The sequence below is a fragment of the Hemitrygon akajei genome, chromosome 13 (genome assembly GCF_048418815.1).
Source record: "Hemitrygon akajei chromosome 13, sHemAka1.3, whole genome shotgun sequence".
Taxonomy (NCBI): Eukaryota; Metazoa; Chordata; class Chondrichthyes; order Myliobatiformes; family Dasyatidae; genus Hemitrygon; species Hemitrygon akajei.
This window is the reverse complement of record NC_133136.1, coordinates 16647804-16660150: the sequence shown is the minus strand read 5'-3', so window position 1 is coordinate 16660150 and position 12347 is coordinate 16647804. Positions and strand designations below refer to the sequence as shown.

At 40.6% G+C, this 12347-nt stretch overlaps 1 protein-coding gene across 5 annotated transcripts in view; it reads right to left on the bottom strand.

Annotated features, from left to right (window-relative positions):
- rai14 (retinoic acid induced 14) overlaps window positions 1-12347 on the bottom strand; it is a 210030-nt gene that overhangs the window by 97592 nt on the left and 100091 nt on the right. For 2 of the 5 annotated variants that reach the window (XM_073064190.1, XM_073064193.1), the window contains exons 1-2: window positions 5420-5494; window positions 5095-5225 (exon numbers count right to left, since the gene is read on the bottom strand). In XM_073064190.1, the coding sequence (XP_072920291.1) occupies window positions 5095-5225; window positions 5420-5479 (191 nt within the window). In that variant the 5' untranslated portion in view covers window positions 5480-5494. Of the gene's footprint in view, window positions 1-5094; window positions 5226-5419; window positions 5501-12347 lie in introns of those variants that run through there. The other 3 variants (XM_073064192.1, XM_073064191.1, XM_073064194.1) reach the window with 2 other exon arrangements.

Here is a 12347-nt window from a genome sequence, read left to right as displayed (position 1 = left end):
TCACTACAGGAAAGATGTGGAAGCCCTAGAAAGGGTGCAGAGGAGATTTACAAGGATGTTGCCTGGATTGGGGAGCATGCCTTATGATAATAGGTTGAGTGAACTCGGCCTTTTCTCCTTGGAGTGATGGAGGATGAGAGGTGACCTGATAGAAGTGTGTAAGATGAGAGGCATTGATCGTGTGGATAGTCAGAGGCTTTTTCCTAGGGATGAAATGGTTGCCACAAGAGGACACAGGTTTAAGGTGCTAGGGAGTAGGTACAGAGGAGATGTCAGGGGTAAGTTTTTTATGCAGAGAGTGGTGAGTGCGTGGAATGGGCTGCCGGCAACGGTGGTGGAGGCGGATATGATAGGGACTTTTAAGAGACTTTTGGATAGGTACATGGAGCTTAGAAAAATAGAGGGCTGTAGGTAAACCTAGTAATTTCTAAGGTAGGGACATGTTCGGCACAACTTTGTGGGCCGAAGGGTCTGTATTGTGCTGTAGGTTTTCTATGTTTCTATATTGCTCTGAGCTTTTTCGCCAAATTTTCATCATTTTCTGTATTCACCATATTTCTGAACCTTTGCTTTAAAATTTATTCTTCAGCTGTTCAGTATCTTTCCCAACTTAAAGATAAAGATCTTTCAAAAATTAACTTTATTTGTCACATGCACTTCAAAATGTACAGTGAAATGTGTCACTTGCATCTAATTAAATCTGTGAGGATTGTGCTGGGCAGTCAGCAAGTTTCCGGCACAAACACAGCAAGCTCATAATTCACTAATACTAACTGTCCATCTTTGGAATAAGACCGTAAGAGATAGGAGCAGGATCAGGCTACTTAGCCCAACGAGTCTGCTGTGCCATTCCACCATTCCTGAGCCCGGATCCCACTCAACCCCACACGCCTGCATTTTCATCATATCCTTTGATGTCCTGACCAATCAGCAAACTATCAATTTCCACCTTAAATATATCCATGGACTTGACCTCCACTGCAGTCTGTGGCAGACCATTCTACAGATTTACTATCCGCTGGCTAAACAAAAAAATCCTCCTTACCTCTGTTCTAAAAAGTTGCCCTCAATTTTGAGGCTCTGCCCTCAGGTTCTGGATATCCCCTCCACAGGAAACATCCTCTCCATATCCACCTTATCTAGTCCTTTCAACATTTTTGATCCCTATGTATTCTTCTAAATTCCAGTGAGTACAGGCCCAAAGCTGCCAAATGCTCCTTATATGTTAACCCTTTCATTCCTGGAATCATCCTCGTGAACCTCCTTTGGACTCTCTCTAACGACAACACAACCCTTCTGAGATACAGGGCCCAAAGCTGTTGACAATACTCCAAGTTCGGCCTGACTAGTGCCTTATTAAACCTGTTTTTATATTCTATTCGCCTTGAAATAAATGTCAACACTGCCTTCTTTACCACAGACTCAACCTGCAAATTAACCTTCTGGGTGTCTTGCACAAGGATTCCCAAGTCCCTCTGCACCTCTGATGGATGAATTTTCTCCCCATTTAGATAATAGTCTGCACTATTGTTCCTTTTACCCAAAAAAAATGTATTGTCATACACGTCCTAACACTGTATTCCACCTGCTACTTTTTTGCCCATTCTTCCAATTTGCCCAAGCCCTGCTGCAATCGTATTGCTCCCTCAGCACTACCCACCCCTCCAATGGGACAAAACTGGAGCACCTGGAGGAAACCTATGCTGTCATGGGTCTCCATACAGATAGTGGTGGGAATTGAACCCCGATCTTCCAGCTAATGCTGCAAAATCCTGTGCTACCACATCACTAATCAAACAGATTAGCGGAACAGTAGCACAAGTTCAAAATCATAGAGTCATCAACAGGCCATTAGAATCAAATGTCAGCTATTTCTCCAGTCTCTATATAAAAAGAGCAGTGAAGCAGAAGGACTCATTTGCACACCCAACCAATTTTATTCTGGTAAAGAACAGAGTGCCACATTAATTAATTATGTAATTTCAGTATTGAATATTCTATATAATGAGGTTCCTTATTATAATTCTGCAGTTTGAGACCAAGCCAAACTATAACCTTAACGTCATTTCTGATGCAGGAGTAAAGTTATCACGATGTAGCCACACGTTTGAAAGACCTGGAAAGAATGGAAATGCAGAGGATGTTTCCAATAGTGGGAGAATCTAGGACAAGAGGACACAGCTTCAGAATAAAAAGATGTCCCTTTAGAATAGAGATGAGGAGGAATTTCTTTAGCTGGAAGGTGGTGAATCTTTGGAATGAATTGTCACACACAGCTGTGGAGTCTGAGTCATTGGGTATATTTAAAGTGGAGGTCGATAGGTATTTCATATTGCATTAAATCAGTGAATGTCCTCCCCACCATCGAGGGACATCTTTAAAAGGCGATGTCTCAAGAAGGCGACATCCGTCATTACAGATCCTCACCATCCAGGACATGCCCTCTTCTCATTATTACCATCAGGGAGGTGTTTCAGAGGCTTCAACAATGATTTAAGAACAGCTTCTTTCCCCTTGTCAGATTTCTGAGTGGTCCTCACGAAATTGCGCTCTCTTTACATTATTTATTTTTAATGTATTTTTATTCCAACTTACAGTAATTTTCATGCATCGCACTGTACTGCTGCTGCCAACCAACAATTTTCTCAACACATAATAAACCTGATTCTGATCTCATTCACTCCAGGGGAACAAAGCAAATGAAGTAACTTAAAAGAAATTAGTTAAAGATTCTGCCCTGAGGAACTTCTGCAGAGATACATTGATCCTGGAATGACCGAACTTTAACAAGCACAACTTTCTCTTTGGGTGTAGACCGACACGGCCAGTGAAAAGTTACTCTCAATTCTCATTAATCTGAATGTTACAAGGTCTCCGTCAATGCCCGTCTTTATGTCAATTCAGTCACTTTCACCTCAGTAATAGAACTCAACTCTTAGATCTTCTCTTGATATCTCTGAGTGCACATTGTTCAGCAGGAGGTCGTGGATGATGCTGACAGCAAAAGTTTTTCTACACACAACTACAATTATGTCTGGGATGTACACACTTAGTGGCCACTTTATTAGGTACACCGGCTTATTAATGCAAATATCTAATCAGCCAATCATGTGGCAGCAACTCAATGCATACAAACATGAAGACATGGTCAGCAGCTTCAGTTGTTGTTCATACCAATCATCTGAACGGGGAAGAAATGTGATCTAAGTGACTTTAACTGTGGAATGATTGTTGGTGCCAGACAGGGCAGTTTGAGTATCTCAAAAAACTGCTGACTTCCTGGGATTTTCACACTCAAGTCTCTGGAGCTTATAAAGAGTGGTGCAAAAAGCAAAAAGGTGAGCAGCAGTTCTGTGGGTGAAAATGTCTTGCAAATAAAGAGAGGTCAGTGGAGAACGGCCAGACTGGATCAAGCTAACAGGAAGATGACGGTAACTCAAATAACCACGTTACAACAGTGGCGTTCAGAAGAGCATCTCTGAACGCAAATGTCAAACCTCGAAGTGGACGGACTACAGCAGCAGAAGACCACACCCGGTACCTAATAAAGTGGCCACTGTGTGTAAGTCAACTGTAACACTCTGACCTGTATTGTGTGTTTTTCCCAAGGTACAACTGGCTACATTTTCTTAAATTCTACTAAACGTCTGAAGGTGAGGTATCAGTCTTCAATGACATGCGTAGCTTTAAATAAGTGATTGTGTTTCACTTCTTAAAATAACCTGTCACTACTTTTTAAATTCAACTCCATCCCAGTGATGGTGGGAATGTCCATGAGATTAGCTATAAGACCATAAGATATAGGAGCAGAATTGGGCCACTTGGCCCATCGAGTCAGTGCTGCCATTCAATCATGGTAGACTTATTATCCTTCTCAACCGCGTTCTTCTGCTTTCTCCCCGTAACCCTTGACAACCTTACTATTCAAGAGCCTATCAACCTCTGCTTTATAAATACGCACTAAGGCTTGGCCTCCACAGCTGCCTGTTGCAATTAATTCCACAGATTCACTACTCTCTGGCTAAAGAAATTCCTTCTTATGTCTGTTTGAGAGAGGTGTCGTCCTATTCTGAGACTGTGCACTCTGGTCCTAGACTCCCTCACTGCAGGAGATGTCCTCTTCACATCAACTCTATCTAGGCCTTTCATTATTTGGTAGGGTTTAATGAAATCCACCCCTCATTTTTCTAAATTCCAGTGAGTACAGGCCTAGAACCACCAAACACTCCTCATATGTTAATCCTTTCATTCCCGGAATCATTCTCGTGAACCTCATCTGGACTCTCCTCAATGCCAGCCCATCTTTTCTTAGATAAGGGGCTCAATACTGCTCTCAATACTCATAAAACCCTGACCTGATCTGACATTTTTCTAAATTCTGGCTGTAGAGTAAAAGTGACAAGGTGAAGCTTTTTTATAAAAGTGAGTGAAGCGGTGCTCTGTGCTGTTGGTTTCTTTGGAAAAGAGAGGACAGGAGCTCACTAACTGCATGGGGTAATATTTAATGGCTACTGCAATAAATCACATTTACTACAAAGGCAGTTTTAAATAAGATTTTTGCAATATATACAAAAATTGGCACGACTACACTTCAAAATGCCATATTTCATTGCAATACAACTAGCAATGCAGATTAATTTATATTAAACAATGTTAGGCATCAATGCCAATGATGCAGAATTTACAAGGGAATCAATAATTTCACAATATGATTGCAGCAATTTGCAAAAATGAATGTGTCACTGACAGAAACTACCCGCCCCCCCCAAATCAGATATGTGGATAATTTAGAATCTGAGACTAGGAATGATAGAAGCCACAGATTTATTATCTACATTAAACATTTAGTTCTAACCAAGATGCATCATTATCAAAGCAGCAACTCCGGCCTTGTTTTCTACAACTAAAAGTTGCAGAAAAATACAGCAGTAAAGACATACCAATTAAAAGGAAGTATTTAAAAATAAATAGGACAATTTAAAACAGGGATTTTTACAAAGGTTGATAACCAAAACAAAAATAATCCCCCCCTCCCTCCCTCCCCCCACCAAACAGAATTCTAAACGCAGGGGTGGCGGTATTTGATTCACTTACGCAGATTTCCCCTCGCCGTCCAGCTTGACGGGACTGGTCCCTTTTTTGCCCAAGAGAGCTGCCACTTTCTCGGCATCGCCATGCTCCACAGCTTGCAGTAGTCGCTCATCATTTTTGTTCCACTCATGTGCCTGCAATGCAGAAAGAAAAGCTGAATGAGTGCGGAGATACAGGATTGTGTGTTCAGGCACTTAAAACAACTCAGACGCAGGCAATACATTAATCAGAAACCTAATTCGAAGAATCGGATGCACATCCGTGTGACAGGTTTTAGATTTTCCCTCCCAGGTCCCAAATATTTGAAAAGGAAGCTGAATGAAAAGACCTTACAGTTGACACACATATCTAGACAAAAGAATTTCAGATCCTGCAAGGCATTCTCCATAAAAACGTTTAGCTGCACTAGTGAGAGACCCATCACATTGCATATGCTGCACCACGAATGCCACTGAAAACTGCTGACATCAGCTGCTTAAGATACTGACTGGCTCTCTGCCCAAGCCAATCCTGTGGGAATAGCATTATGAATTTCTGTGCAAGGAGGTTGCGAAGACTCAAAGGCTGATAAGAGAACTTTGTCTATAATTGCCAATGTATTTTCCTATTCTGATTAATGCAAATACTTCTTCAGATTTTGTACCCTGCATTTTGATTTATTTAACACCTGCCCAACACAACACCTGATGTAATAAAATAACATGACAGGAGAAGAGATTCTGCACCCAAGACTGCAATACAAGCTTGTAATTTAATTGAGACTTCAAAGTGTCATCATAGTTATAGTCAGATAATGCTTATATTAATTCAGGGATTCTGCAGATGCTGGAAAGCTTGACCAGCACCTCCAAAATGCTGGACCATTCAGCTGGTCACCTAGCACCTACTGTATGGAGAGGAATAAATCCTCAGGTTGGAGGAACAACACCTCACATTCCATCTTGGTAGCCTCCAACCTGATGGCATGAATAGCGTTTTTTTCCCCAACTTCTGGTAATTTCTCCCCCGTCCCCCTTCTCTCTTTTCTCAATGCCCCTCGTGTCTCCACTCTCACCCCTTCTCGTTTCACCAACTCCTTTCTCTTTCTTCCATGGTCCACTGTCCTTTCCTATCTTTTTCCTCTTCTACCTATCCCCTCCTGGCTTCTTTAACTCTCCTCCCTTACCCACCATCCCCTTTACCTGGTCTCAACCATCACGAGCTAGCTTGTACTCCCTCCCCCTTCCCCCCCCCCCCCCACCACTACTTATTCTGGCTTCTGCTGCCTTCCTTTCCAGTACTAGTCAAGGGTCTCAACCCAAATCATCGACTGTTTATTCCCTTCTACTGAATCTGCCCAATGTAATGAGTTCCTCCAGCATTTTCTATGTTGCCCATGTTAATTCATAGGCTGTTAAGCATATAATCAGTCCACATATGGCACCTTTCATGGACTACTAATGGGCTTGTCCAAAATAAAACCTTATTTCTTTATTCCTAACCATTGCTGAAAGACTAGAGGTTTTTCAGATTATCTGTTTTCTATACAAGCACAATTTTTTCTCAATCCATTTAATTTTACTAGTAACATAAGAGCATGCTAACATCACTAATAGTACCATAACTTCAAATTGTTTCAGATTTATCTATTGTGTGAAATGAGCCAAGTTCAAACAAAAAGATTTCAAGTTATTTATTAGTTTCCAACAAGCTGTCCCACTATAATTAGCCATCAACATTCTAAGCTATGATGACAATGAATGAGATGGGCCAAGGTGACTGTTACCATCATTCATTAATCCCTTAAATTAAAAAAAGTACACTTGAAGGTCAGGATGCAAATCAACTCAGATCATATCATACAATATTCATTCACATGAATCAACGCTGAAAACTCTTTATGACTTCCAGCCTTCATTAGAAGCAGTCCTGTCACGAACTGTTGGGAAACAGTCTGCAGTGGTGGGTTGCGGAAAGTACTTTGTAACATTAGCAGCAGCAATTGTGAAGATCCTTGAACAATAGTACAAAAGTTCATTCTCATAACCCTATTAACTGAGCTTCTAAACTGAGTCATATCATTGCGAAGACACAGTGAAAGGTTTTAAAATAAAAAAAGTTTATTAGAAAGAATCACTCCAAGGATGAATTTTTGAATCCTAATCATCTGGTTTCAGAAACACCAAAGTCAACTCGGCATTGTACTGAATACAAAATCAAACAAACTGCAGCTGTTGGAAGTCTGAAATAAAATCAGGAAATTCTGGAAACAGCCAGTCAGGTTGCATCTGTGGGGGAGAAAAAACAGAGCTAACATTTCAAGTTAAGACTTTTTAAATCACACATGGGAAGGAGAGAAAAATATGATTAAGCTGCTGAGTGGGAGGAGTCTATTCTATACATCCCACTAAAGATCAATAGACATAGGAGCAGAATTGGGCCATTTGGCCCATCAAGTCTGCTCTGCCATTCCATCATGACTTATATATTATTTCTCTCAACACCATTTGCAATCCTTCTCCCTTTACCTTTAGATGCCTTTACTAATCAAGGCCCTATCAACCTCCACTTTAAATATACCCAATGACTTGGCCTCCCCAGCCATACATAGTTGTTCTAAAAAGATACCTGAAGCCTGGTCCCATCTGATAACTCAAAGCTACACCTTTGATCTGGAGAGAGCAATTGGAGTTGAAGGGGAAATTATTCAATCCAAGAAATTCAGATATGTGGCCCAGTTCGTTGGTGGAGGGAAATTGGTTAGGCCTGTGCTCAGGAAGCCAAGGACAGAGCCCTCAGACCATCCCGATGTGGAGTACAGGTGTGAAGTACAAAGTAGATTTATTGTCAAAGTACATATATGTCACCATACACAACCTTGACGTTCATTTACTTGTGGGCATACTTAATAAATCTATAGAATAACAACCACAACAGGATCAATGAAAGACCGGCTGACTTGAGTGTTCAACCAGAGTGCAGCATACAACGAACAGTGCAAACACAAAAATAAATAATAAATTAGCAATAAATATTGGGATAAATAAAGGGAATGAACATCCATGATAAAGATGAGCCTGGCAGGATCAGGGAAGAAGAAACTTCAGAACTGTAGACTGAACAGGACCAAGAGTTGACAGAACATTCAACAATTGTCCAAGTTAAAAAATAACAAAGCACAAGATGCAAAGTTAGTGACATGTAAGTACATTTTCTCAGAGTTTCAGAATAAATATATTTCTCTCCCTTATATTTTGGAGCAAAAGATTTTTATGAACACATTTTTTTTTAAAAAACAGGTCTTCCAATCAGAGTCTCTCCCTCAAATCCAAACTGAAAGCATGTGTGCTTCACCCATGATAACCTACTCTTTCAACATCTAACATTACATGAGTAATCTTGAAGATAAATATCAAAGGCTGTCAGAGTTCATAGAAATGTACCAGACAAGTATTCAGGCATAATTAATTTGAATGAAGACATTGCATAAAACAAATCTGTAGCTATTCCCCCTACCAAATAAATAGTTTTAAAATGAGACTAACAACTAGTTATTTAAAGAAGTATGACATTATATGTGGCAGAATTGTTGGTCAAAGTTCTGGAGACCTCCCTCCCTCCTTTTTCACTGCATCCAATTATATTTTTAGCCCACAGAACAAGCAGACGAAAACTTGGCTAAACTTTTCATCCATTAAAAAAAGAAGCATTCAGCAATGTACCACTCCCTTGGTATTGTACTTGGAAAGTTAGCTTACAATGTGTGTTAGGAGCTTAAATGCTTAACTATCTAACTTGGAGCAGTGTATGCTATTGACTAGCCAAGTTGGCACAGAGAAGAGGAAGGGATATTTTTTTTCCCAAAGTAAAATGCTATTTATAGCATCTAAGGGTATTAATACTATATTAGGATGTTTTCAGCATTACCATAAGACCATTAGACATAGGGGCAGAATTAGGCCATTTGGCCCATTGAGTCTGTTCCGCCATTCCATCACGCTAATTTATTATTATTCTCAAACCCCTTCTCCCCATAACCTTTGATGCCCTCACTAATAATGAACTTATCAAACTTCATTTTAAATATCCCCAGTGACTTGGCCTCCACAGCTGTCTGTGGCAATCAATTCCGCAGATACAATGTCTGGTTAAAGAAATTATCTAGAGTTTAAGTGGTACATGGTCACTGAATAAAAGCATGCTTTATTAGCTTTATATCTGCAACAATTCCCTAGCCCATGAACATGTATTTGCAGATCTCTTAGTTAACAGGATTTTAAAATTGCAATTCAGTAATGACATTTACATATGGCCCTATATAAGACATTCAACAGTTTCTGAAAATTATCTACATTTTCACTACAAGGCAGGAGAAAGGGGTTGAAAGGGATAACAAATCAGCCATGATGGAATGGCACAGTAAACTCAATGGGCTGAATGGCCTGATTCTGCTATGTCATATGGAGGTACAGCAGTTAATTTACAGGACTAGTAACCCAGATGCCTTAATTAACAGCCAGAGAGTATAATTAATTCCTACCATGTCACCTAAAGTTAGTCAATTAATGTGCTTAAATTTTTAAAAAAGTTATGAAATAATTATGTTTCTTAAAAAATCCCTTCTGTTGTAATTATGAGTAGAAATCTGCCATCTTTATGATTTATCTTGTGTTTAGACACTTGGCAGTGTGGCGGGTCAGAGGGATCTTGGGGTCCGAGTCCAAGGACACTCAAAGCTGCTGCACAGGTTAACTCTGTGATTAAGAAGGCATATGGTGCATTGGCCTTCATCAACTGTGGGATTGAGTTTAACAGCTGAGAGGTAATGTTGCAGCTATATAGGACCCTGGTCTGACCCCACTTGGAGTACTGTGCTCAGTTCTGGTCACCTCACTACACGAAGGATGTGGACACCATAAAAAGTGTGCAGAGGAGGTTCACAAGGATGTCGCCTGGATTGGGGAGCATGCCTTATGACAATAGGTTGAGTGAACTCGGCCTTTTCTCCTTGGAGTGACGGAGGATGAGAGGTGACCTGATAGAGGTGTATAAGATGATAAGAGGCATTGATCGTGTGGATAGTCAGAGGCTTTTTCCCAGGGCTGAAATGGCTAACATGAGAGGGCACGGTTTTAAGGTGCTTGAAAGTAGGTACAGAAGAGATGTCAGGGCTAAGGTGTTTTTTTTTTTTTTTTTTTTACACAGAGTGGTGAGTGCGTGGAATGGTCTGCCAGCAGCAGTGGTGGAGGCGGATAAAACAGGGTCTTTTAAGAGACTCCTGGATAGGTATACGCTTAGGAAAATAGAGGGCTATGGGTAACCCTAGGTAATTTCTATAGTAAGGACATGTTCGGCACAGCTTTGTGGGCTGAAGGGCCTGTATTGTGCTGTAGGCTTTCTATGTTTCCATGTTTCTAATGGTTGGTCCAGACCACCTACCATAAACACAAGAGATTCTGAAGATGCTAGAGATCCAGTGCAATACAGACAAAATGCTGGAGGAACTCAGCAGGTCAGGTAGCATCTTGGAAAGGAGCAAACAGTCGACATTTCAGGCTGGAAACATCGATTGATTATTCCTTTCTGTAGATGCGACCTGACGTGCTGAGTTCCGTCAGCATTTTGCATGCATTACCCCAGACCACCAATGTGGATGAATCATAATTTCCTACTTAAAAAGTCCTGGCAAGCCATTCGATTTAAGAGCTACTAGAGAAAGAGCAACTAATGCTGCCCTTGGTAGCAACACAGTTCCTGAATATGCGATAAAAAAATTAGTTTGAAATATAATGTCTTTCACATCTGCAGTGTACGCAAACCACAGCCAGCAGATTACTTCTGGTTTGTAATCTGTTAAACAGTTCAATCCTTAAGATAATTTCTTCTTTTTTGAGGCATTGTAAGTGTTGTTACTTCGATGTACTTGTGCTATTTTTGAATAATAAGATTTGAAAACAATAGTTCACTATACTAGCACAGTCTCAAAGACTAAAATGTTTGAATTATATAATAGTACACTTTGAAGAAATTTACTGAGAATTAAGTGTTAAAATAAGATACAATAAACAATCACAGTGAGAACCTAGAATGCTTCCTCTTCCTTGAGAAAAGGAGTTTCTTTATGCCATGGACCCTAACCATTAACCAAGCGGTCCGTGGATCCCAGTTTGGGAGCCCCTGCTCTAAAACCAGGAAGACATTGATGACGAAATCTACCAATGTATCAGCATGGCCTTCGGTCAACTAAGGAAAATAATTTTGAAGATCAAGACTTCAGACCTGGCCTGAGCCTTTCTTCCAAGACATAGACTAGCTGCAGCATGCATTCTAAAACACTGGCAAAAAAAAACCAGTACCAATCCTGTTCTCACAAATCCTCCAAATTCACTGGGGAAAAAAGTATCAGTATGTTCACTTGACATCATCTTCAGTATCAAGGACCAAGTTGCTTTTGTTCAGTTATGCTGGGTTAGCCAGCATCTTAACACCCTTTACAGACAACTTTTAACCTACTCTAAGATTAGTGCAATGCTTCATCGGCCAATGGGCCTGCAATGTGCTGTTCTACGTTCATTCCCACTGACTTGTAGGACCTTCTATCCAATGATTACTCAAACTGGAGAAAGAGCATTTGGGTTATATTAAGGTCATGCACATAGAAGCTTTACACACCCACCCACCCATCAACCCCACCCATCTAGGACTCTGTTTCTCATGAAATTCTACTACATTTTAAAAACAAGCAAGCTCTTTTCACTGAGATTGGGTGAGACTAGAACTAGAGGTCACGAGGTAAGTGTGAAAAACGATATGCTTAAGGGGAACGCAAGGGGGATCTTCTTCATTCAGAGGGTAGTACGAGTGTGAATTGAGTGTGAAGTGGTGGATGTGGGTTCAACTGTGATACTTGAGAAGTTTGGATAAGTACATGGACGGGAGGGGTATGGAAAGCTATGGTGCAGGACGATGGGACTAAGCAGAACAAAAGGTCAGCATGAACTAGATGGGCCGAAGCACCTGCTTCTGTGTAGTGCTCTATGGCCCTAAGACTCCTTTTCTCTGTAAATCCCTGAAAGAACATGAATCTTAAGGCAGTGTACGGTAATATACATGTACTGAGGTAATACATTTACTTTGAACTCTGAACAATTTTGAAGTAACGACAAAGGGTATGTGGACCCGTAAAGGTCTATTTGTGCTCCCAGCACTGCCATTCTCGCAAAAGCTCATTGTCTGGACTCCTGTTCATCAAGATGAGGTGCTTGAGTGTAAAGAAG